General features: G+C 47.1%; 1 protein-coding gene across 3 annotated transcripts; it reads right to left on the bottom strand.

Moving 5' to 3' along the window:
* On the bottom strand, positions 1-25,937 carry Arap3 (ArfGAP with RhoGAP domain, ankyrin repeat and PH domain 3). 3 transcript variants are annotated; one of them, XM_013020460.1, is made up of 33 exons: positions 25,408-25,937; positions 25,237-25,298; positions 25,037-25,148; positions 21,739-21,744; positions 20,871-21,065; positions 20,639-20,708; positions 20,139-20,259; positions 19,861-20,045; positions 19,671-19,777; positions 19,010-19,209; positions 18,827-18,912; positions 18,533-18,715; positions 18,248-18,383; positions 17,759-17,875; positions 17,164-17,311; positions 16,978-17,080; positions 14,594-14,813; positions 13,161-13,224; positions 12,788-12,951; positions 9,300-9,512; positions 8,955-9,060; positions 7,013-7,160; positions 6,674-6,742; positions 5,422-5,496; positions 5,208-5,322; positions 2,831-2,959; positions 2,618-2,751; positions 2,316-2,398; positions 2,183-2,218; positions 1,982-2,045; positions 1,733-1,870; positions 1,459-1,497; positions 1-1,007 (listed from the first exon to the last, which is right to left on the bottom strand). In XM_013020460.1, the coding sequence occupies exons 1-33, from the start codon at positions 25,926-25,928 to the stop codon at positions 528-530; spliced, it is 4,629 nt and encodes a 1,542-aa protein (XP_012875914.1). In that variant the 5' UTR covers positions 25,929-25,937; the 3' UTR covers positions 1-527. The 3 variants fall into 3 exon arrangements, with proteins under 3 accessions (XP_012875914.1, XP_012875915.1, XP_012875916.1); XM_013020461.1 differs by lacking the exon at positions 1,459-1,497; XM_013020462.1 differs by lacking the exon at positions 9,300-9,512.
* Between the last annotated feature and the right edge of the window lie 463 nt (positions 25,938-26,400).

Here is a 26,400-nt window from a genome sequence, read left to right as displayed (position 1 = left end):
TTTATTAATAGTGACTGATTGTTTTGGGTTGTTTGGGGGCTCTTCTTTGGCCCAGTTCTCAACACCAACAATTTCCCCTTTCCATGGCTTCCCTGTAAGCCTAAAATGTGGGAATTGGGATAAGACAGGTTTAGATATGACCTATACGTCTTCCTTCCAAACTTTCTTTTTCCTTAATGCAGTAAAACCACCCTTCGACACAAACTTCTCACAGATCCCCTACATAGCAAATATGTAAAGCAGGAGCTGCCTTGTTGAAGAAAGAATGTGGGGCCTTACAGTGCTAAGAAACACAGTTTGATATTCATCACCCTCCTGGCTTCACAGCACAGATTTCTGGGGCCCAGAGAAGAGCCATTACCTTTCCCTGAGACACACAGCTTCTAGGAGCCTTAGACTAGTGCTCGTTCCACAGCACCATGCTAGATTTTGTATTTTGGAGTCTTTCTAGCCACACAAAGGAAGCTCCAGCAGTGTCTACCATTGTGACAGCCTGAATCCTCAAGGTACCTCCCCCTCAATGGTGGTCATGTGAGGGGCTGGCTGGAAGGTGGACTAGAAGTAGAAGAAGGTTGGGTGGGAAATCTGGGTGTCTGTGTTGGAAGCTCAGTGGGGCTGGGGGTATTGGAGCTGGATGGCTGAGTAGGGCTTCCTGGGCCTGAAGAAGTCTCCTCTTTCCTCAGGATGAGGCTGTTCAGCTCCTGGAGCAGCTGTTCCTCCAGGGACCCCCGTGTCTGGGGACTACTCCTTGACGGGAGGCCAGGAGGAAGGTCAGGTGGTCTTTCCTCCCAATTGCTGGCCTTGGAGAGGGGGATTTGATCAAGTGACGTCTGGTTGGTGTGTGGGGTCTCTGAGTTGGTGGTCCACTCTGACATGGTTAAGAAGGTCGAGGTGTCCTTGGTGAGCTCAGAGAAGGCCCCCACCTCTTCATATACTGGCTCTTCATACACAGGCTCCTCCTCCAGCTCTTCTTGCTCTTCCACAGAACCCTGGGATGACTTCATCGGCTGGATGGGAATGGGGGCAGCAGGGGGCAGACACAGTTACTGGATTATTAATTGCTAACATTTATTGAGCTCTTCCCTAGACCAGACACTGCAAGATACTTCATATATTTGATATGAGAACTGCCTTATGCAGGAGCTTTTTACTATGAAAGAGTGCAGAAGAGTTAAAATGCCCAAGATTCCATAGCAAGGGAATGGGAATGGTGAGGATTGAACCCTTCTGCCAGATTCATTCACATAACCACTTGTCTTCTAGCTCTACAGTTCTGTGATCAGTGTCCTTTCCTCACCATGTCTTACCACTCATCATTTTCTTTCTTCTCTGACTTTGTCTCTGTCTGTCTGTCTCTGTTGGTCTCCATCAGGACAGACACATATCACATTGGGGCTTGGGCAGTACAGACAAACACAGGGCTGGCAGATGCATAGCTGGAGCGGGCACAGTACTCACAAAGAACATGGACAGGGTCCTCCGGTTATGTAGTCGCCGCTGGGCACACGTACAACAGGAATGAGAGGAAGAAGAAACAGAGGCACAATGAGGTCTGGCAACAGGAGGCAGGGGTGGGGTGCGGGAGCACAGAGAAGGTGGAAGGGAAGGTCGAGATCAATAGAGGGAGCACCATCCTGGCATGTACTCCACTACTTCTTGTTCTTGTGGTGTGACTGTAGTAAGGGTGGAATCAAGTAAGAGTTGGGACAGGTGCGGGGGGGGGAGGTCTCACCAGGGTCTGGTTGGCAGAGAGGAGGGTGGCTCCACTGTCATCTCCACGGATGGGTAGCAAAGGCATAGTACCAAACTTTTGCCTAGCGAGGTCAGAGGAGGAGCGGCGGCGTAAGACCACTGGCTGCTGGTCATCGTGCTGGTGAGAGGTTGGCACCAGTGGGCTTAGGAGGCACTGAGAGGTATACCTCCCCCCCCAAACCCCCTGAGAGACTAGAGACCCAGCCCTCAACCTTTTCCTCCTCCTCACCTGGGCTTTAAGGATGCTGGTGGTCCAATCCCACATCTCATTGGCATCAGTGCAAGACAAGTAGCTGAGGGGGATCAGAGTTGATTTAGGGGAGTGAGGGAGTCACAGCTCTAGGGATGATGGAATAGAAGAAGGGAAAGAGGACGAACAAAGACAGGGTATATGTCTGGGCTAGAAGAGGAGCCAAGCTGGAGTACTCACAGGTGCATCTTCTCCAGTATCAAAGTGAAGCCCCACCTGGAAGGGGCCAAAAGAGAAAAATGATAGGATGACTTTCAAGCCAAAGAAGTAATGGAAGAAAGGCTGTAGATGAAAGCTGAGGAAGAAAACTCACGGTGTTGGAGGTTTTAACTTCTTACGGATTCCCAGGTAGACTTTGGCACCTTCCAGTGGCCATTCGCGTTCTGGTTTAGAGCTCTGAGAACATGAATAGTCAGTGAGGTTGAAAGCTCATGGTTAGTGAGTTCAGGAAATCATAGAAGCATTGGGGATATGTGACTGCAGGGTCAGACAGGTCAAGGTCAGGAAAGCCATGAGGCAGATGCAAGCGTGCTCTGTGGAATCAGAGGCTTGGTACAGTCACCAGTCTGTTGCATGGTCACCCAAGAGTCTCATTCCTCTATCCCAGGGCCTCACCTTCTTCTCTTTGAGCAGCAACAGGCATTGACCACGTAACAGAAAGAACCTCTCCTGGAAGCGGCTTCCCAGCAAAGGGGGAGGCTCCTCACGACACCGTAATAGTCCTACCCGTGGACTCTCACGTCGGACTCCTGGGCACAAATGGATAATGCTGAATGGAGCCTCCAGTAGAAGACTGGGGGGAATATTAGGCTGAGGAAAAAGTCTCACCGGTGAAGAGGCAGCCAGCCTGGGCCAGGGAGACTTTCCTTAGGAGCAGAGAGGCTGAGCAGGGCTCTGGAAGCTGGCACCATTGTAGGGCCTGCTCTAGGACCTTCTCCTTAGGGTGCAGTGGCCGCTCTGAAGAGGAAAAGTAAGGGTAAGAATCAATCAGTGTATCTAACCAAGTCCTTAGGATCCCAGCTTTTTTCTACCAATCTCTCACTCACATCCAATCAACTATCCAGCCACATTTAACACTGTCCTCTCTGCCAGCTACCACAGAGCACTGGGAATGCCTGGTGAGCAAATACATACGGCCCGCCTTCTCTAAACCACAGCCCGTTGGCGGAGCTGACAATAAACAGGTGGGCAAACAAAATAATTAGAGATTAATAATTGCCTTGAAAGAAACAGTAAGCTGAGAGATTAGGCACAAGCACAAAGAAAGAAAGGGCAGCAGCTGAAACAGGATAGTCAGATAAGGCCTATCAGAAGTTGCATTTGAAGATGAGACTCAGCAGTGTGAAGGATTAAGGGCAAGCCATGCTAAGATCATGTAAGATGTTATAGGATGAGGGGCTGGGAAGGTGGTTCAGTGGTATAGAGTGCTTGTCTTGCATGCATGAGGCCCTGGGTTCGATTCCTCAGCACCACATAAGCAAAAAAAAAAAGCCAGAAGTGGTGCTGTGGCTCAAGTGGTAGAGCGCTAGCCTTATGCTGAAGAGCTGAGGGACAGCGCCCAGGCCCAGAGTTCAGGCCCCACGACCAGACCCCCCCCCCAAAAAAAAGATGTTATAGGATGAAATGGAAGGAACAAAGGCTCTGAGTTTGGAAAGTTGTCTCTGGGAAAATGGACTATGAAGCCAAGTCGGGGAAGTAACTTAGCAGTAAATGCTTGTCTTGCTCAGATCCCTAGGTTCAATCACCAGCATCAGAAAACAAATCAAAACCAAACAACCAAACAAACAAAAAATAGCCCATGAGACTGCAGAAAAGAGGTGCTTGTGGCGGGGAGAGCTGGGAATGTGGCTTAGTGGTAGAGCTCTTGCATGAAGCCTTGAGTTTGATTCCTCAGTACCACATAAACAGAAAAAGCCAGAAGTGTCTGTTGCTGTGGCTCAAGTGGTGAGTGCTAGCCTTGAGCAAAAAGAAACTCAGGGACAGTGCCCAGGCCCTGAGTTCAAGCCCCAGGACTGGACAAATAAAAAAGAGGACAGAGGACAGGTCAGAGAATAGGTGATGTGAGATTAGGCCTGAGAAATAAGCAGCAGAAATAAGACACTTTCTGGATCTTACAGTTCACAATAAGGATTCTGAATTGTATTTTATTTATTCTAAGCTCTATGGGAAAACCTTGGAGGGTTTGAAACATGGGAATGGCATGATCTGGTGTGTGTCTGAAATGTTCACTTGGCTGTGGTGCAGAAAACAGCTTGTAGGGGGTCAAAAAATGGAACATTCGCATTCTGGAGCCATACCTGTTAGGGTTAATGTTGGATGGTGTTAGGCGGTGGTACCAGTGGAAGTGGAGAAAAGTGGTAGATTTAAGTGGAACAAGCTAGTTGGTGGGTTGGATGTGAAAGGAAATGAAGGAGTCTCAGAGGACTCCAGGTTTCTGGTCCTAATAATGAGATGAATTATGGCACCATTTATTGAGTTGGGAAATCTTAGAAAAAAATCTGGAGCTGGGTCCCAGTGGCTCACGCCTAGAATCCTAGCTACTCAGGAAGCTGTGATCCTAGGATCTCAGTTGGAAGCCAGCTTGGCTGAAAGTCCATATGCCACTATGACTCAAGTGGTAAAGCACCAGCCTTAGGCAAAAAGCTAAGGGACAATGCCCTGAGTTCAAGCCCCAGTAGTGGCACAAAAAACAAGTTTTTTGTTTTTTTTTTTTAATCTGGGATTTTTGTTAAAGGAGAAAGCTAAGGAATCCAGAAAATGTCCTTCTTAAATGTTATAAATGTGAGGTGCCTGTAAGAAGTGAAGATGTCAAGAAGCAGTTTGTGAGTCTGGAATTCAAAGAAGAGGTGTGGGCCAGAGATAAAAATGTGGCTGTCAGCGTGTTAATGGAATTTTAACCTTGGGAAAGAATGAGTTCATCTAAAGAGAGATGAGATAAAAAAGAAAGAGTCCAAGATTTATCCTTGGTTATGGTAACACTTGAATCTAGGCATAGGGGGTAGAAGGGAAATCTAGTGCCCACAAGGCAAACCAAGAGAAAAGCATACTGAGAAAAAGGGAATGGGTTAACTTATTAAACTCTTTTCACATGAATGAGTGAATGAGTAAGATGTTCAATATAGTTGGCATTACAGAAGTCACTGATGGCCTTGACCTCATGACTACACACTCCATCACATACCCACAGGCACATGGTCATACTCACCAAGCTCTCCATGCTCAAGAATCTCAAACGTCATCCACAAGTCCGTCCCTGCTGCTGTTCCCCGCATCTCCAGTACCTGGTTAGTCAGCTCCTCAGCAGTCAGTGTTGGGGACACCTGGGATCCAGCCAAAAGCAGAGAACCTATCCTAGTCAGGCCATTGACCCTGCCCCCTACCCATTTTCTCCCCTCTCCCCCAGTTCCTTTAGGACTAACCTTCAGGGTGACACAGTTGTCTGGGAGCTGTTGCTCTATGTAAACCTCCATGATGAGGTCTCCAGCCTGAGATAGCTGAACAAACAGGTTCAAAAACAAGATGTCAATGGGACACAAGTATGAAGAAATACCAAAATCAGACGATTCCTTACACCAGGTGCTGGCAGCTCATGCCTGTAATCGTAGTTACTCAGGAGGCTCAGATCTGAAGATCGCAGTTCAAAGCCAGCCTATATAGGAAAATCTGTGAGACTCTTATCTCCAATTAACCACCAGAAAACCAGAAGTGGCACTGTGGCTCCAAGTGGTAGAGTGCTTGACTTGAACAAAAGAGCCCAGGCCCCGAATCCAAGACCCATGACCGGGGGGTGGAGGGGTGGGGGGGAGATTCCTCACACCATCTCCTACCATCTCCCCCTTCTCTTCCCAACTCCCTCCCCAATGTCGCATGGGCCCTTAAAACGGAGAGTGGAACTGCATCTTTAGCTTTATAGAGTGCTACCCAAGGCAGTGCCACACAGTGGTTGGAAAAAGAGGTTTGGAGGCATACTGCCTGGGTTTCAACTCTGCAACTCGCCACAGTATGACCTTGAATAAGTGATCTTCTGAGCCTCAGTATTTTTTTGTTTTTGGTCGGTCATGGGGCTTGAACTCTGGGCTTGGGCGCTGTCCATGCACTCTTCAGCTAAAGGCAAGCGCTCTACCGCTTGAGCCACAGCGACACTTCTGGTTTTTAGTGGCTTATTGGAGGTAAGAGTCTCACGGACTTTCCTGCCCGGGCTGGCTTTTGAACCGCGATCCTCATATCTCAGCCTCCTGAGTAGCTGGATTACAGGTGTGAGCCACAGGCACCCGGCTGAGCCTCAGTTTTTATTTGAAAAAAAAAATGGAACTACCTACTTTATGGAGTTGCAAGATACTAAAATGAGATTAAAGGTTCCTGGGATATAAGATGTCCCTGGTTAAAAAATTTGCTACTGTACCTATTATTCTCACTGCTCTGGCTGTCTATACTAACTCTTCCCTGGTTCTTTTAAGCTTAGAAGTGAGATGCTACTGCTACCATTCTGTAACGAAGAAGCCTCATGGTAGAATGAATGGTGTAAACCCACTACCCAAACTCTTCCCTCCTTGGGGTTCCTATCTCCCAAAGAGCTGAGGGTCAGTATAATGAAGAACAGGCAGAAAGTTAGTTTTCTCTTTTTATCTCCCCTTCTGCCCCACCCAGACCTCTAAGCTCAGGGCACATTACCTGCACATCCTTCCAGGTAGTGATGAGACTGACCTCCAAATCAATCTGAGCTACCTGATCAGAATCAATCTGTGAAAAGGCCAAAGATTGGTATATGTGAGGAGGCTGATGGAAAAGGAAGGGAACGGGGACCTGAATAAGAGTTGGTGGCCTGAAGAGTTAAGACTCAGTAGGGAGAGGATGCTGGGAAAAAGGCTATGGGACAGAGAAGCCCAGGGATGTGGGAGGAGGTTCTTGATACAGAGGGACAGAGAGGTCTGGGCTAAGGCCTATTGGGATGGGCAGAGTACAGCAGGGGCTGGAGTGATTGTAGTAGTCCAGAGGTCAGGAAAGCCTTACATCAAAGACAGAGACATAGCCATCAATGAGCTCCTGCAACACCCGAACCTCATGCTCCCCTCGTCCATCTGTCTGGAATACACTGGGTGCAAACAGAAGGGCCAGGTTCCGTGTGCACATCTGGTTTAAAGCTGCACATTTCTGTACCCTGCAGAAAGGGATCAGGGTCATGAAGAATGCAATTATGCTCACCCCTTCACCAAAACATCCATAGATTCAGCAAACACTTATTGAGTTCCTGCTGTACGCTAGGGTCTAGGCAAGTACTGGGGATACAGTAATGAGTAAGACACAACAGTGGCCTCAGGGATTTATGAATGATTAGGAATGATCATAAATACAGCAGGTAGCTGAGTGCCAGGGGTTCATGCTTATAATCCTAGCTACTCAGGAGGCTGTGTTCTGAGAATTACAGTTGGAAGCCAGTCCAGGCAGGAAAGTCTTGAGACCCTTATCTCCAATGAACTTCCAAAAAGTCAGTAGAGGTGTGGCCCAAGAGGTAGAGCCCTAGCCTTGGGCACAAAAGCTCAGGCCCTGGATTCAAGCCCCAGGACTGGCATGCACAGTATCAAATACATAATATATAAATTAATGGGTATGTTTTTATACTTATATACAAAACTTCGCTTACATAAATAAACAATAGGTCTGGAGTTGGCCAACTTCTCTACTATTATATAACCAGTACAGTACAGCCAAGGATTCATCCCAGAATAACTCAAAGGCCACTTTCCCCGATAGGTTGGGAAAAGTAATCCGCATCTTATTTCTCTCTTTTTTTTTTTTGCAATTTTTTATTGTGATTAAGTGGATTACATAAATTTCACAAATTACACAGTGTTGTGGGATTGTGATACTTAAAGTCACAAACACATTCTAACCCTCATGGGGCAAATTGTCTTTATCATGGTCTATAAAGTTTATGAGTTCTATGAGCTTTTTTTTTTTTTTTTTTGGGTCCAGTCGTGGGGCCTGAACTCTGGGTCTGGGCACTGTTCCTAAGCTCTTCAGCTCAAGGCTAGCACTCTACCACTTGAGCCACAGCACCACTTCCGGCTTTTTTCTTTTTGCTTATGTGGTGCTGAAGAATTGAACCCAGGGCCTCATGCATACAAGGCAAGCACTCTACCACTGAGCCACCTTCCCAGCCCAGAGTTCTCTAAGCTTTGACAATACAGTTATTTCTTCCACATCGGGTGATATGTCTCTTTCTTTTTAAATTAGTGGTGCTGGGATTTGAACTCAGAGCCTTGTGCTTGTTAGGTCTAGAGCCATGCCTCGAGACTTCATCTTTGTATTTCTTATAGCTAACTCTTTGCCTAGCATAGCATAATAAAACAATATTGATTTCTTTTTTTTTTTTTGGGTCCAGTTGTGGGGCCTGAACTCTGGGCCTGGGTGCTGTCCCTCAGCTCTTCAGCTCAAGGCTAGCACTCTACCACTTGAGCCACAGTGCCACTTCAGGCTTTTTTTTCCTGCTTATGTGGTGCTGAGGAATTGAACCCAGGGCCTCATGCATACGAGGCAAGCGCTCTACCACTGAGCCACCTTCCCAGCCCAATAATATTGATTTCTAACCATTTCTAAAGGCTTTTACTAAGAATTTCACATGGAATTTCATATCCAGATAAGTGGAGGTGATATTACCCATCTCATCCTCCTAATGAGGTATATAGTATTCATTACTTCACCTTCCTCTTAGAAATGAGAAAATAGGCTTGAGAGGGAACAAATGACTCACAAGCCACACAACTAGAATGATGGAGTTAGATCAAAACTTAGGTATGTAGGACCCCAAAACTTTATGCTACAACAACCATCTCTGAACAGCTGTTTGTGGAATGAATGAATGAATCAATAAGTGAATGGAATAAATTGTGGAGTCTGACTGAGGTGATGAACATTCAGGGAGGGAGCCTGCCGAGGATCTAGCCATACTGACCGGTAGAGATGCCCAATGAGGGTAGCCAGTGTACGGCGATTGACCCGAGGCAGGCAGCTAATCACTTCTTTATACTTCTCCAGGCGTTGATTCTTTTGGGGAAGCTCTGAAGATGGAATGGAGGAGAGGATCCAGGTAAGGAGCATAGGCTAGAGTGTGGAAAGAGATATTTGGAGAAATCCCTGCCTGCCTCCTACCTCCCCCTAAGCCAAGTCTCCACATGACCCCTAGGGTGGAGTGCTGAGAAGGGAGTCTTCCCAATACCACAAGAAAGCCTTGCAGATTCTGATAGTAGGAAGGAGGCAAATCCCCTTTCGGCTTCATAATGAGGGATCTTGGGAGTACCAGCAGCCTCTCTCCAGCGAGGCAGCAATCGAGCAGAGGTCACAGGGTCATCAAGCTCTCGAAAGAAACGTTTGAGGGTGTCAGTAACATCTTCCACAAAGTGTTCCCCGGGTCGGAGTTTCACAGACCGGGCATCCCGCCGGAAGTCAGCAAGGAGTCGTAGGCTACGGGCCCGAGCGCCCCCTTTCCGATATACACCTTCCAGTCTGAGTCCTAGAAACAACCAGTAGATTCTGTTCACCATGGCAAAAAGGACAGGCCATTATCCCAGTGACTCTCTCCTTGGGACATGGCTGCATAGGAGTGGGAGAGTTGAGTGTTTTTGATTCTTAGCTCCTTGCCAGGAAGTAACTCCCTGACCTCGTTGTTGTCACACACAGTATCCCTGTTAGTGTTATGCTCATCTTTGGTCCTCAGCTCCATCCAGACCTGGGCCCCCTCCCATTCCTGAAGTTCCTTCCATACAGCTGGCCCCTCCCTCTCTCCACCCAGACCCACCTGAACTCCCACCTACCTTACTTCCTGTCCCCTCAGATCCTCCTGCTACCTGGATGGGGACAGGGGCCATGTGCTCCCTCTTGGGGGAAATATGGCTCCTCATGCCTACCTCTGTGTGGTCGCCTGGGATGGATGTATCCAATCTCTTTCAGTCCCCACCTGTATCTGCTGTATCTCATACCACTTTTAATCTTTAAAGTAGTTCTCTTTGATCTGATTATCTTCAGATTTTATATTTGAGCATTTACCAAATTTATTTACAATCCAAAAATCAGTATCCCCCAGTATCCATGCGCAATTGGTTCCAGAAATCCCCACAAAATAACCAAATCCACAGATTTGTCTTTTATATAGTATTATTTGCATGTAACCTAGACAGTTTGACCTGGATGCTTTAACTCATCTCTAGATTATGAGCAGTACTTGGTATGATGTTAGTGTTGTGTAAGTAGCTGTTATGCTGTCTTGTTTATGAAATAAAGACAAGCACAAGTCAGTACATATGCATCTCTCTCTCTCTGTCTCTCTCTCTCTCTCTTTCTTTCTTTCTGCTAGTGGAGTTTGAATTCAGGGCTTTGCACTTGCTAGCCAAGTGCTCTAGTAGACCCATGTTTCCATGCCTTTTTGGTTTCTGTTTTTCAGGTAAGATCTCTTTTGATCAGGGATAGCTTTGGATCACAATCTTCCTACATCTCCTTCCTGCATAGCTATGATTACAAGACTATGTCAACGCCGGTTGCTGGTGGCTCACGCCTGTAGTCCTGGCTACTCAGGAGGCTGAGCTATGAGGATCAAGGTTCAAAGCCAGCCCAGGCAGAAAACTCTGTGAGACTCTTATTTCCAATAAACCACTAGAAAAAACTGGAAGTGGCACTGTGGCTCAAGCAGTAGAGTGCTCGCCTTGAGCTAAAGAGCTGAGGGACAGGCCCAAGCTAGAGTTCAAGCCCCAGGACCAACAACAACAACAAAAAAGACTATGTCAATATGCCCAGCTTACAAATATTTCATGTCTTTAGTTGGTTGAATACACAAATAGATATAAAACCTGAAGGTATAGAGGGACGCTTGTACTTTTGGTCATTTGTGAATATATACAGAGAAAAATCTCAAGTCCCTCTTCCATATTCTTGTTCCTAGATGAGTCTCTGTCTCTCTCTCACTTTCTTTCTTGGGAGTGCCAGTGATTGAACCCAGGGCCTTGCATATGCTAGACAGGGGTACTAACACTGAGCTGCATTCCCAGCCAGAAATATCCTTTTCATGGTAGAATTCAGAGTTACATTTTCAAATACTTGTGTTTTTTTTTGTTGATGACCGCACTGCATAAAATAGCTTCCAAGTATAATTCTGAAAGACTGCTTATTATTTCCAAGTATAAGCAGGCTGTAATGTGCCATACAGAGAATATTTCTGTGCATTAGATAAGCTTCATTGAGGTATAGTTATGCTTCTGATTTCAATGTTCACAAATCAAACACACACACATTAAATAAGGTCACTTTAAACTGAAGTGTGCATGCACATGTGCATGTGCGCACACACACAAACACACACACGCACGCACGCACGCATGCAAGGTCACACATTGATCCGTTGACAAAAATGTTGTAACCAGAAGTTCAGAGGAACCTAAATCTGTCTCTCCCTTGAGGTAAGGATTCAGTATTCACTAATTGTTTGCAGTGGCTTTACAGAACATAACTCGTGCAAATAATGAGAACTGATTATATTTGTTTTCTTAATGCCATCTCACACACTAATGTGTGAGATGGCATTCACTGCTGTATCTATAGCATCTTCCTCATGATCACTAGCTGCTCAATAAATCTGTCAAATGAACTTGTGGTGTATGAATCCTGGAGTGGGAGAGGGGCATGTCTGACCACCCCCTCTTTTTTCAGGACCTTCCTACTAGGCCTCAGACTGAATTCCTCCTGTGACACAGGGAGGCTGAGAAGAGGCCTAGGTTAGTGAGATAAGTCACTGAACGATGCTATTGCCAAGGTGAGAAGAATGTTATTAGCCATGACTATCCAGTGCCTATCTCTTCATAGGATGCCTCATCCATCTCCTCTTCCTCCTCTTCCTTCCCCTTTTCCTCCTCCTCTTCTTTTGTTTTAGGTGGGGTTGAACTCAGAACGTCATGCATCCTCATTAGCCTTCTGTGAGATTTTTTCCCCAAAAATTCAACCTCATAAAGAGAGTCATAGGGAAGATAGATTTCTACTTGGTCCTTATTTGTGTAGAGAACAAAACAGAGGCTAAAAACTCACGAAGAAGTGTAGGGATGAACTGCCAACTTCATGTCTGGAAAATCTCTCCCACACAGAATGATTCTGCTCAGACTATCAGGAAAGTTGCTTCCTGCACAGTGAAGCTCTTGTCTAGTGGCTTCCCTCCCTCTGTTCACCTTAGCTGTGCATCCTCCATCACATTCACAATGTCGCATTCATCCACCATCCCCACACCTCTATGAAAATGACCTCCAAACGTACCCCCGTCAGGCTCTGAATTCAAAGCTTGACACATAACTACTTTGAAAAATGAGGACTATTAGTTCCATTTTACAGATGCAGGAACTAAGGCCTAGAAATGCACAGCAGCTTGCCAAGTCATAACACCCTTTGGTGTTAGGTTGCTATACTGGGAAGCAGAGCCCTTTTGTGTTGTTGCCAATATTGAGAACTGAACTCAGGACCTCATGCTCTTGCTTAGCTTTTTTTGCTCAAGGATGATGCTCTACCACTTGAGCCACATCTCTACTTACAGCTTTTTGTTTGTTTGTTGGAGATAAGAGTTGTCTGCCTAAGCTGGCTTTGAACCGTGATCCTCAGATCATACCCTTCCTGAGTAGCTAGGATTACAGGCATGATCTAGAACCTGGCTCAGAACTATTTTTAGGTGGCTCATCTCCCATCTATGGCTGTGTCCATGTTCTCCTCTCCCCACCCTGACCCGAATGGCTCAGTGTCAACCAGTGCCCAACTCACCATGCTGGGTGACAAAACTGATGCAGGCGTCCACAATGATGGGGATGTCACCCCGGCTCATCTGCTGCTCTTGAAGTCCTGTGCCTCCCCCACCAGCGGCACCTCCAATGGCTGCATTCCATGCCGAGAAGTCTAGCCGACCCTCCCCCTGCAGATACAGGGTCCTGAGACCCAAGAGTTGGGTCCAAGTCAAAGCCAGCTCCACAGGACCCTGACTTTGCAGAAGCACCAGCAGGGGGCAGCAGCACCCAACCCAGATGGTCCCAGAGCTAGGGAAGCAGCTTTGAGGAAACAGGCAGTGATCCAAGAGTGCAGACAGTGGGATAAATTTCAGAAAAGGAGCTTTGAGGCTAAAGGCAGGAACAACATTTACCTTCCTGTCTCTACCAAGACCAAATGTTCCTTTTTGTCTGGGGTGTCAGCTGCAGAGACCACACCTAATAGGAGAATCACTGGACATTAATATCATCTTCATCTTCATCATAGGGAATACTATTTATGAGAGCTTAAGGAATTTAGGTACTAGATTAGGAGCCTTACATTCCATGCTTCATAAATCCTAGGAGTTACATATTACTCTCTCCATGTTATAAGTTGCATTACAGCTCAGAGAGATTAAATAACTTGCCTTGCTTTACTTGCTGTAAAATATGATGAGACTGAGATCAAACCCAGGTATTTTGTTTCAAAAGTTTGAAAATAATATGATACTATAATTTTCTTACTCTTCTTTTTTTGTATTGTTGTTGGTTGTGGGGCTTGAGCTCAGGACCTGGGCACTATCCCTAAGCTTTTTCACTCAAGTTCTACCACTTTGAGCCATAGCACCACTTCTGGTTTTCTGGTGGCTAATTGGAGATAAGAGTTTCTTGGACTTTCCTACCCAGGCTGGCTTTGAATTTCAATCCTCAGATCTCAGCCTCTTGAGTAGCTAGGATTACAGGTGTGAGCCACCAGTGCCCAACTTTATATTCTCTTTTAACAGGAAGATAACAGTGAGGGTATCCTGTCCACCCTCCCAATCCCCAACCAGCAAAAATAATACCAACAATAACATTTATATAACATGTACTGAGTACTTTTGCCTTATTTTAACTTCACTGTAACCCTCTGTTGTTGTGGTGGTGGGGGTGGGTATGGGCTTGAACTCAGGGCCTGGGTGCTGTCCCTTTAGCTTTTTCCCTCAAGAATGGTGCTCTACCACTTGAGCCACAGTTCCACTTCCAGATTTTTGATAGTTAATTGGAGATAAGAATCTTATACACTTTCCTTCCCAGGCTGACTTTGAACTGAGATCATCATATTTCATTCCCCTGAGTAGCTATGATTACCAGCATAAAAAGATGAGGAAATTAAGACACAGAGATTAAATCATTTGTCCAAGGGTACACAGGACATATTAAAGGTAAAGCCTATATCTAGGTAGTTTGACTTCAGAGTTTGTGCCTAAAGCTAATATTCTGTTCTTTCCCACTAAAATTCTTGTAATTTGTAAATCCCGCCCCCCTCCCTTTTTTTTTTGGTTGGGCTTGGGTGCTATCCCTGAACTCTTCAGCTCAAAGCGAGCACTCTACCACTTGAGCCACAGCACCACTTCTGGCTTTCTGGTGGTTTATTGGAGATAAGAGTCTCATGGACTTTCCTGCTTGGGCTGGCTTTGAACTGTGATCCTCAGATCTCAGCTTCCTGAGTAGCTAGGATTACAGGTGTGAGCCACCAGCGCCTGGCATAAATCCCCAAATTTAAAAAGGTCCACTCTTACCCACCCCTATGGCTGCGTTCAGCCCTGTCCGCACCCCTGCTTACTGATCTCCTGTAGCCGACGTAAATGCACCATGTCCTCAGGGGCTGGTGGGCCAGGGCCTGGTGCTGGACACAGGAAGAGGTGGTCACCACGAAGAAGGCCAAATGCTGATAGCCAAAGTCCAGGGGCCAGGGCTGTATGGGAGGGGGACCGCAGCCACAGGCGGCCCAGCCGCAGCAGTCCAGGGCCCAGCAGCTGGTGACAGCTGAGTGGGGAAAACCACTGTGGAAGCAGAGAGAAGATGGGTAGAGACAAGGGAGGGAATGAAGAATGAGAAGATGGGGGAAACCAGAAGTGGAGGGAATAGAATGGGGAGAGATAAAAGGAGGTGACATGACATGGACAGAGAAAGACAAGAAAGAAATTCAGTTCAATTCACTTCAACCATCACAGAGATGACCCACTGTTGTCCCAACTTTGTGTCTCCACTGGGATGTGGGGTGAGAAACAGTGAATAACCAATATATTCTACTGCTGGTCTATCCTGCCTCAGGGTACTGGGGAGAATCTTCCTGGAAGAAGAGGTGTTGAGTTTTACCTCAAAGCAATGCTTCTCAGACTACTCGTGGTAAAGGACTAGGGTTTTTCATTTGCCTTTCTTTCTTTTTTTCTTTTAAGTTTTAATCTGTCACTACTCAATACCTATGTTAAAAATAATAAAAATGAATTTTCAGAAAACTAAGATAAAAATGCAAAGACATACAAACCCTTCACTTGTCTAATTAGATTCAACACATAAAATTACTCTGCCAAATTGCTCTAATCAATTCAAAATGCTTCCTCTCAAGTTCTGTGCCTATCCTATCATGGACAAGAACAAACAGTCCAGGGACAGTGTGATGTGACAGTCTTCATACCGCATTGGGTAGCACCGCCTTAGAGGATGAATGGAACTTCTGGAAAGTATAGAAAATGTAAGAGTAGACTTAGACCTGCCTGGGAAGGCAGAGCCCTCAAAGGATCAGAGATGGTTTGTTAGTTTGAGAAGAACTATAGGAATTATAGGTCAGAGCTAAGACTTTCTTACAGATGCCTATCAGCTGTTGGAGAGATGACTTGGAGATTCCAGAAGGTGGCCATTGGCCTTGGACACGGATGTCACTGGTAACCTGCAGAGTAGCAGCTTGGGAAAGCCTGGGTGAGAGGAAGGCAGCTTTAAGGTGTTAAAGAGAATCTTTAGAGCTGGGAAGGTGGCTCAGTGGTAGAGCGCTTGCCTTGCATGCATGAAGCCCTGGGTTCGATTCCTCAGCACCACATAAGCAGAAAAAGCTGGAAGTAGCACTGTGGCTCAAGTTGTAGCACTAGCCTTGAGCTGAAGAGCTGAGGGACAGCGCCCAGGCCCAGAGTTCAGGCCCAATGACTGACAAAAAAAAAAAAGAAAAGAAAAAGAAAAAAAAAGAATCTTCAGTCTGCACACAACTTTCTGAGAATTCAGGAGAGGGAGGAGGGCACTGGGGTGAAAAGTAGAAGATGGAGCAGAGCTTGAGGAAAAGCTGTTTTAGGAAGGAAGAGATTGTCGTCGTCATCATCATCATCATCATCATCATTTCAACACCCACACATGGAAGGCTTGCTGTGTGTGGGCCCTTACATGTCACTTAATCCTCATCCCTAGGGGATGAGTCTTTTACACCTACTCTGCAGACATAGAAAAGCTCCCCACACCGAGAATTTGTAGGACTCAAATCTCAGGATGACTCTGGGGCCTGAACTTTTTATTCTAGAAATGGAGAGATTGGCTTGCTCAGGGATAAAGAGAAGTAGGATAGAGAGAAGAATAGTTTTGCCAGTTAGAAAACGAGGGAGCAGAGTCCAGCGCTGGTGCCTCATGTCTGTTACCCTACCTACTCAGAAGGCTGAGATCTGACAGTCACAGTTAGAAGCCAGCCCAGGCAGGAAAGTCCATCTATAATTAACCACTTCGAAAAAGCCAGAAGTAGTGCGCTGGCTCAAGTAGAAGAGCACTAGCCTTGAGTAAAAGAAGTTCAAGCCCCAGGACTGGCAAACAAAACAAAACAGGACAAAGTAACAACAACAGCAACAAAAACAAACCTGTGGAGCAGGGTAGTAGGAGTGAGTGGCAGCTGCTCTGTGGAAGAGGTTAGAGCACAGTGAGGTTGGAGTCCCATAGTCTGATGCCTCTGTGACTGTGACCAATGACTAAGTAGCCTCTAAGAGTGAGTTTTCTTATTTATAAATATTAATCATCTTCAACTGTGGTGGGTTGTAAAAATTAAATGAGATATAAGTGTCAAACAAGGGACTGGCACAGATAATAAGTACTCCGTTTGTTAATGGAAATGATCAGCATGGCTAGATGAATATGACAGGACCAGACAGGGCAGATAAGGTCAGAGCTGTTGGGGAGGGGTTTTAGCTACCTCACCTTCCCCACTGCACTGATCCAGGCCTCCAGACTGTCTGCTCCATCTGTGCCAAAATGCTGGATCCTCCCCCCAGTGAGGATGAGCTCAAAGGAAAAGGGGATCCTGCAGAGAAGATAGGGGTTAGGGAGAAATAGGAGGCAAAGAGGGAGCTGTGAGATAGGGATTGGGAAGGCCACAGCCATTACCTGTCAAGGTCACCCGAGTCTGAGGGTGGGGGACTCACCCCCAGACATACAACATCCTGGGGCTGAATGAGGTTGAGGGGCTCAGGGCTGCTCTCAGAAGCAAACATTTCCAGTGCAGCTCCCAGCACACACCACAGGCGAGGAGGAGCTAAGTGGGAGAGAGATGGTTGAGAAGCAGCAGACCTCTGCCCCTGTTGTCATAGGTCCCATTGCCCAGATATTTATTCTATGCCAAGTCTTCTGCCTCTGGATGATCCCAGTTCAACCTTCACAACAATCCTCTGAGATATTACATTCCTTCTGTTTTGCAGATGGAGAAACTGAGGTCCCAATTGGAGCAGCATATCCAAATCATATACATAGGAAGTAGCAGAGTGGGGATTTGACCCAGGCAGTCTGTCTTCAGAGGAGACTCTTCTCTATCACCCAGTCTTCCACCTGGCATGGCTACTCCTTCATTCCCAGCATCCCAGCCTATTCTAGGCCTTTTCCCACTTTCTCATCCCATCCTGTCCCCCCTGTCCCTTTGCAGCCCATTTGTGCATGTCCCACACTGTATGCCCCTGTCTCCTCCCATCCATTGGCTTTCCCTCACCATCTCGGCCCTTGCGAGGAGGTGGAGGCCCAGCCTTGTTGCTGATGGGACCACAGTACAAAAAGCTGCTGTAAGTGGCAGGTACCACCACTTCATTGTAGACACCAGGAGAAGGGTCTGCAAAAAGAAGACGGGATCAAGTTAGGCCAATGCAATGGGATGGTCTGACCTCCCATGGGGAAGGGATCCAATGAGAGAAAACCATGGACTCAACTCTACAGGCAGCATAGCTAAGCAGAGCCCAATGTGGCTGGATCCATCACTATCCAGACTGGAAGAGGGTGGCAGGGATGAGGGGACAAGGAGGCCTCTAGCCTAATGCTGGTGCACTGGCTCTCCCCACTAGTCAGACAACTAGGCAAGTGGCTGTAGGTGGGGATTTCAGAGCATGGGCCATTCTGTAAGTGACACAGCCCCTCTGGCCTGTCCAAATGGAAACCAGCCTTGTTAAGCTGATCACATCTTAGAACAATCAATTGAGAGGATTACCTGAGGGTAGAAGGCCAGGCAAGCTGCCATCAAGTGCTGAAGGGGACCAGGGCTCCTCAACTTCAGAAGCATCAACACAGAGAAGCTGGGTCATGGTCTTCAATAAGTTGGGTCCTGCCACGGCTGCACACAGTGCCTGAAGTAGATAAGGGCCTCTGTCAGCTCCAAGCCATGGAGACAGTCCTCTATCGCCAAAACCAGCCCCTGCCACCCAAGACTGGGTATTCCAATTCATATCCTGACTCCCCCCGTCTTCCACCATGAGCCTCAACTCGTGCCTCCTACCTGGAGAAGCTGGTTATGATCTGGATGCTGAGGATGGGGCTTCCGGAAGAGACCTAGCCGGTACTTTCGGGAAATGAACTCTCCCCTGTGGCCAGGGGTGGAATCAGGATGCAGGCCCTCACCAGCAGGTAATGCCCATGCCCAGAAGCGGTTGGCACGATTGTTTCCCAGGACAATAAACAACTGTAGGATAACAAGGGACAAAGGCAAATGATCGACACTCAAGTATCCCCAGACACCCAATCCTGTCCCCATGCTGGGCCTGAGGATATTCTTCCATTCCTCCCTCCTCACCTGTACTATTTCATTACTCCAGACACTTGTGTCTAGCTTCAAGCTCTGCACCTTGGAGATCCCAGAGCCCAGGGCTCGGTGCTGACCTGTTAGAATATGAGGGGCAGGTGACATGGGTACTCTAAAGACCTTCTGCCCCAGCCTCTTTCTCTCCCCATTTGGGTTTGAGGCCCCAGCCCTCACCTGCACACTGCTTACAGATGACCACCCCCAGGTTGACAGCAGCCCAGTCTGGGCGGGAGGCCCCACAGTCTGCACAGTGCCGGTTTGCCCGATTTGACCAGATCTTCTCAGCCACCTCGTAGTCAGACAGGGTCTCGGTTACTGCTTCCTGCAGAGCGGCTGCCCAGCTCTGCCGAGCCCCCCCAGATTCGGCTGTGAAGCTGAGGGGTGGACAGCCAGTCTGTGGGCATGGACCTCCCTTCACATCCCATCCCAAGGGCATTCTTAAAGGAGCGCTAAAAGCCATATCGTGACCAGCCTACTTCCTTCTAAAATCTTGACTTTGTGCTCTGGACTTTCAGTAGCATATATCCATGAACACACACACACACACACGCTATGACTTGAATTCAGGGTCTAGATGCTGTTCCTTAGCTTTTTCACCCAAGGCTTGTACTCTATCATTTGAGACACACCTCTACTTGCAGCCTTTTGCTGGTTAAATGCAGGTAAGATTCTCAAAGACTTCTCTTCCTATATGCATGATCCCCAGATCTCAATCTCCTGACTAGCTAGGATCTCTGGTGCCCAGCTCATTAGCATATTCTGAAGAGCCTTTAGTCCTCTCTAGTGCCTCCTCCCAAAGACCCAGAGCCTTGTCTCCCACCATTCCAGGCCCCACCTGAAGCAGCGAAGGGGTGTGAGCAGGTCAAAGCTTCGACTCTTGATCTCCCGGACACTGCATCCTTGCAGTTCAATGAAACAGATCCCAATGCCCAGAGAGAATGCCTGGTGGAGTTGGAGGTAGTGGTACTGTGAGGTGACAGAATGAGTTAAAGCAGGCTCATCAGCCCCAACCCAGCCCGCTTTACCTGCTCACTCTTGTACAGTGCCAGCTCTCCTGGGCTCAAGGCAGCAAACACCTTGGCCTTATGTCCACGCAGCTCCAGCATGCCTGTGCGGAGGGGTCGTGGTGGAGGTGGGGGCCGGGGATGGCCCAGAAGGCGCTGTTCCTTTAGGCAGGTTTGCAACGTGGAGCACCACATGTCCCGTTGAGCTGGTGGGGACAAGGAAGCAAGTGAGTGTGCCATGTTCTCACACAGCCTCTAGCCCCCCCACCACCCAGTGTCCCAGGGGTCCCAGCCCTCACCCTCACTCTCAGTGCGGAACACGAACACCCTCTGGCCGGTAATGACCTGGAACTTGTTGTCTTTGCTGCTTCGGGTCATCTCAATGGCAGTCAGGGGAATCACACCTTTGGGGAAAGGATCCTGGAGAGAGAGTCCAATGGCCCGAGGAGATAGGAACTGAGTCAGGCGATTAACACTCCATCTACAGCAATGGCTGTAGCTGCAAAGCCAGCTACCTTCAGTAGCTTCTCTGCAGGCCACCAGTGACTTCAAAGGCCACCTCTGGCCTCCCTAGGTCATCTCTTCAGTATTTCATACACATCTGTAGGAAATTCTCAGCTCCTCTGACTTTCTGACTCACTCCACTCCCCAGCTCTCCTATAATTCTTCACACTAGCTGACTGGCTGTGGTCCTTTGTGGATCTTAGGTGGCCATCCTTCAACCCTCTGGCCTTTCAATCCTGATCCTCTTCACCCCTCTTCTTCTCCCTACTTTCTCAGAGCGTCTCTAGCCCCTCACCTTGTCACTGCCAAAGTACATCAGGCTCTTCCCATTGAACTGCACAAAACGTCTCTGGAAGACATAGTTTCTGAGGAAGGAAGGGGCCAAGATTGGTGGGTGAGTGGGGTTGCATGGGGTGGGGGATCACAGGGTGTGGGAGCACTCAGGATCTGCCTCTTTATCCCTTCCCACCCCACCCTCCGCCACCTCCCAGCATCCTTCCTCTTCCTTCCCTTCTCAACAGCCTCACCCCTGAGGTGAGAGCTTATCTAGCCAGCTACTGAGCAGGGGCATGGGGCGGTCTGCTGTGGAGGAGAAGCTGGCATAAGGTGAAATGAGGTCATCATTGGTCTCAGGGTCCAGGGTGGGTAGCGAGAGAGTGGAGTCCCCAGGTAGCTCCAGACTGGCATAGCCAGCATCTTCCCGTGCTTCCAGATCCTGCCTGCTGTAGGGGTCAGAACAGGGAGGAATACACATTAGACACAGCACCCTGAATCCCCTCTCATTTCTCTACCCTCACCCACAACACCTAGTGGAATGCCTGGCAGATACAAGATCTCTTTTCCAAATGGAAAGTAAGAAGGTTGAGATGTCAAAATAACCATGCTTCTTCTTCCCTAAGCATACTTGGAATTTTTAACAATCCCCCTCCTCTGTCATTAGTAGTACTTGGGTGGAAAAACTGGTCATACAAATGGCTTCCTGCCTTGGTTGCTCATAGCTAATCAGTGTCTTATAGGTTCTGGCTTCTAAGAAGTACTTGACTTTCTCTCTCTGGACAAATTTTCCATCAGCTTGCAAATTGCCTAACTTCTTTCATTCTCACCCTCCATCCACAATCCATTTTCCTTCATCTTATAGAGCTCTTTTTAAAATGTAAATGAACTGGGCACTGGTGCTCAAACCTGTAATTCCAACTACTCAGGAAGCTGAGATCTGGAGGATTGAGGTTCAAAACCAGCCTAGGTAGAAAGGTCTGCAAAACTCTGTCTCCAAAGTAACTAGCTCAAAGCGTTGCTGGAGGCATGACTTGAGAGCTAGAGTGCCAGCTGAGTGATCGAGAGGCCCAGGGTTTAAATTCCGACCCTGACCTCAGTCAGACCTCATGTTGCATCAACCTCAGCCTTGCTTACTACAGTCTAACCACATTCTTCTCCTTTAGAGCCTTTGTACATATTTTCTTTGCCTCGAACATGCTTCCTTCCTCATCTCCTTATGCTGCTTTTTATCATCCTCCAAATCCCGGTTTATGTCCTTTTCTCAGAGAAACCTTCCCTAACCATCCTGAGCAGACTCACATTACTCCATTAAGTAAGATTTTCACCCTCAATATCACAAAATACTTACGAAACTAAAAAATATCAGTACGTGGGTTTTATCATTTCACTTTACATCTCTGGGAATGAGGCCCAAGCACTTACAGTTTTGGAGGTTGCCCAGGTTATGAGTCAGCTTTTAGGCTGAAAACCACTAACGCTTCCCTATTTGTTTCCTACTTCACTGAGAAATGGAAGCAATCAGCCAGAACTCCATTGACTCCCATTGCCTTAGCTACCCAGGTTCACATACATATTCAGCCTCCCTTCTGTGACCAATAAACACCCATGTAGAGAGACAGCCCTTCCTCTGTGCACCCCATCCTGCTTCTTTCACTGACAGACATCCCTCTCACTTTTCTACCATTTGTCTCCCTACATTGGCCTCTCATTTACAAACATACATAACATTCCATTCAATACAAAACCTTTTCTTTGACTCCATTTCCACCATCAGCAGTCTTTTTTTTAATCCTTGCAGAAAAAAGCTCAACAAAGTTGTCTATTGTTTTTAACTCCTCTCCTTCCATTCTTTCTTAAACCCACGGACTGGGCTTTCCTCCTTACACTCCAAGACTGCCCTTGTTAAAGTTCTCAATGACCTCTACCTTGCCAATTCTAGTAGTCAGCTCTCAGTCCTATCTTACTCAGCAGCAGACCTCTGGGCAACACAAGGCATAGGTGGCCCTTCCCTTCTCCTCATATACTTTGTTCCCTGGGCTCTTCTAAATCACATTCTCCTGGTTTCTTTTCTTCACTAGACACTGCTTTTCAGTCTGTTTGCTAAACCTTCCACTTCCCCTAACTTTCTAGATTGCAGAGGGTAGCAGTCCTCTTCTCTGGCTACACCTTCATAACTGTGTATCCCCATGTAAATGCTAAGAACTCCCCAACTGAAGTCTCCAGCTCAGCCCTTTCATCCAACTTCTAGATTTGTGTACACAGTGATCTATCTGTCTTGAATGAATAGTAAGCCCTTCAAATTCAACATGTCCAAAATGGAACTCTGGGTAACTACCCCCTCTTCTACCTCTCACCTGTGTTACCTACAGTCCTTCTTATCTCCGACCATGGCAACTCTATAAATTTTCAGTGGCTCAGAACAGTACTGTCCAACTCAATGTGAACCATGAATTAAATCTCAAGTTTTCCAATAGCAACATTAAAAATTGAAGGAAATATATATGCTTAATTTAATAGTATATTTTATATAATCCAATATAACCAAACTATTAAGATTTTGGAATGTAACTAACATAAAAATTACTGAGGTTATTTATTTTTATATGTTATATTCATCCAGTGTTTTTGTTTGTTTGTTTACTAAGTCTTCAAAACCTGGTAGGTGTCCTACACTTATAGCTTATTTCAATATAGACTTGCTACATCTCATAGCCCTGTAGTTACACGTGGTTAGTGGTTACAAGCTCATACTAAAGCCCTCGAAGTAATTCTTGACCAACTGTCTTTTTCTCACATCTCCAAGTTAACTTGACAAGTTTTCCCTCAAAATCTAGCCACTTCTCATCACTCCCACTCTTATCACAGCATTTTGAGATCTTTCACATAGATTACTGCAAAAACTGCCAAACTGGCTAAGAACCAGGTCCTCACACCTGCAATCCTATCTACTCAGGAGGCTGAGATCTGAGGATGGCCATTTGAAGCCAACCTGAACAACAAAGTCCATACTGTTACCTCTACTTCATCACTGAAAAGCTAAAAGTGGAGCTGTGTCTCAAGTAGCAGAATGCTAACCTTGAGCAAAAAGGCTCAAGGACAGTGCCCAAGCTGAATTCAAGCCCCATAAATTGCACAAAAACAAATACAAAGAACAAAACAAAAACAAAAACCCTCCAAACTGGTCTCTACTACTTTTGTTCCTCCCAAACATACACCATTTCCAGCACAGCAACCAGAGGGATCCTTTCAAAGTGTAAGTAAAAAACCCTCCAATAACCTCCCATTTCAGAGAGTAAAACTGAAAGTCTCTATAAGGTCCTACCTGTCAGATGGGGCCCTTAACCTCTCTGACATCATCTCTGCCCAGCCAGGCCCACCTGCCCCAACTATGTTGCTGGCCTCCTGACTGCCTCTGCAGTTCCCTGAATGCATACCTTTCTGGAAGCCTCCACATTCTGACCACTTTCCCTACCTGAGACACCATTCCCCCAGAAATGTTTCAGCTACTTTAGGTTTTTTGCTGAAATGTTATCTTCTTAATGCTTAGTAATTCTTAATAAAAAAAACCTGCAGTCCCTCATACTGCCTACAGCTCTCTATTCACTACGTATATTAAATAAATTTATTAACTGATCACCTCCCCACAAGAGCAAGAACTTCTATGTACACTCATCTACCCCAAGTGTCTACATTTGGAATGTAACAGTTGTCCAATAAGCATTTGCTGGATGGAGCCAACCACCTGTACTTCTGAGATTCTCAGGAGGCTGAGATCTGAGAATCACAGTTCAAAAGCCAGCCTGGACAGACAAATCTGAACGACTCATCTCCAATTAACCAACAAAAAAGCCAGAAGCGGGAGTGAGGTTCAAGTGGTAGAGTGCCAACCCTGATAAAAAAAAAAATGCAGTTGGAGAGTGAGACCCTTAGCTGAAGGCCAAGTACTAGCACCAAAAAAAAAAAAAAAAAAAGTGCTGAATGGAAGAAGGAAAAGTGAAAGAAAAAAAAATCCCATCGGATTGAATGCAGAGCCTCTAGTGCTATACCAGTATTTTTGCTTTTCAAATTGCTTTTCAGATAGGATCTTGTACTTTTCCCAGGCAGGCCTTGAACCATGAGCCTCCTATATCTGCCTCCCCAGTAGCTGGGATTTTAGGCATGAATCACTACATTTAATCCTCTATATTGTACTTATGGATCTGTTTGTCTACTTGGTCGTGTTCTCTCTGTCCCATTGAGTCACAAGCTGCCTGAGGGCCTATTATAATCACCTTGGGCCTTGAATGCCTGGTTGGCATACATCAAGTGTACATTCAATGTACATTTGGTAACTAAATGGACACATGGCCACTGTGAGCTCAACTACTCCTCAAGCTTCCCTTATCTTCCTCCCACCATTACCTGATGGAATACTCACCTGGATTCAGCCCTGTCTTGGCAGACACCTCTGCCCTCTCTTCTGTTGGGGCCACTTGGAACACCTACAGGCTGAACACCATAGTACAGGCAACCTGGATCCATAATGTGCACTGGCAGGGGGCAACAGGGTTAGGTGAGATTATCTGAGGTCCTGATGTGCAAAATCCCTCTTCCTGAAACCTAGGATAACCTACCTACCTGTGCCTGTTGTAGGCCTGAGGGCAGGGATGGGGCCAGTTGTCTGAGAGCTGTCTGGAGACCTTAGGAGAAAGATCTGTTAGTTGTGAAGGTAGAGAGAAAGACAGACTGTCCTCATGTCTTGTTCCTCCTCCCCCAGAATCAGATCCCTAAGCAGCCAACCCCACTTACGTGTCTTGAGCTGCTTGTGTCCCACCTCTTAAGTCCAGACCAAAATAGATGGCATTGGGCATCATCTCCACCGTATTCAGGGCTGAACTCTCAGAAGAGGATGTAGGAGGAGGAGGGGAACTTGGGCTGGACTCTGAACTCTTGGACTCTTCTGATCCCCAGAAGGGTGGGTTCATCCCAGGCCTCTGGGTGGTAGTAGGGCCACTGAGCCCACTAAACACTGTCCTGGGTTTGGGTACAGGCTTGAGGGGCTGGGCTCGAGGGACTGGGCTTGGGGATGGCTCCATGGTACTATCCAGTTTGGGATCCAGGGAGCCCTCTGCAGTGCCTGCCTGCAGCAGGCGCAGGATGCGTTTCCGGTGCCCAGTGGCGTTGATGCCCAACTGCCTCAGCTCCTTGTGGCCCAGATGTTGGGCTGCACTTGCTGTAGCCAGGCCATGCCGCCGGAACGTGTCTGCATACTGCTCCAGATGTACCGCAGCCAGCCACACAGAGATGTCCAGGTCCTGAGGGGCAGCCATGGGGGCTCAGGCCATTGCTGGGGGGGGCAGGGTGAAGGGAGGGCTCAGGCTGAGATTCCCCCTCCCTGCCCCAAAGTCTGAGGCCTGGACAGTGGGTAGCAACCTCCAGTCTTCTTCCAAAGAAAAATGTCCAAAAGGCCTGCTATTCAGAGGCAGAGCTATCCCAGAATTTTATAAAGAACTATCTTCTCACATGAGAGTTATGTGACCTAAGTCATATACAGGAAAGTGGGGTCCAGAGAGGGGAAGGGGCTCATTGAAAGTGGTATTAGTGTTAGCCTCTATATTTGCCTTTCTCTGGGTCTGGGTCAAAACTCTGTCCCTACTTATTGCACTCTTCTGGGAAGGGTTGGATAGGAAGTTGGGGGCAGGGAGGGGTCACATTAGTGGCTTGATTAAACTATAGCATAAGGTCGGGAGACTGGGGGGTTACTCCTTAAGGGGAGGAGCTAGAGAACCCCACTCCCACTGG

This window comes from Dipodomys ordii, unplaced genomic scaffold, assembly GCF_000151885.1.
Source record: "Dipodomys ordii isolate 6190 unplaced genomic scaffold, Dord_2.0 Scaffold50, whole genome shotgun sequence".
Taxonomy (NCBI): domain Eukaryota; kingdom Metazoa; phylum Chordata; class Mammalia; order Rodentia; family Heteromyidae; genus Dipodomys; species Dipodomys ordii.
This window is presented reverse-complemented; position numbering and strand designations above follow the sequence as displayed.

Coding starts and splice junctions, on each gene's coding strand:
- Arap3 (XM_013020460.1), bottom strand. CDS start 25,928: ATGGCTGCCCCTCAGGACCTGGACATCTCTGTGTGGCTGGCTGCGGTA. Junction 19,210..19,670: donor ACACCCCTTCGCTGCTTCAG/GTGGGGCCTGGA, acceptor TCCACCCCTCAG/CTTCACAGCCGAATCTGGGG. Junction 5,323..5,421: donor ACAACTGTGTCACCCTGAAG/GTTAGTCCTAAA, acceptor GCTGGATCCCAG/GTGTCCCCAACACTGACTGC.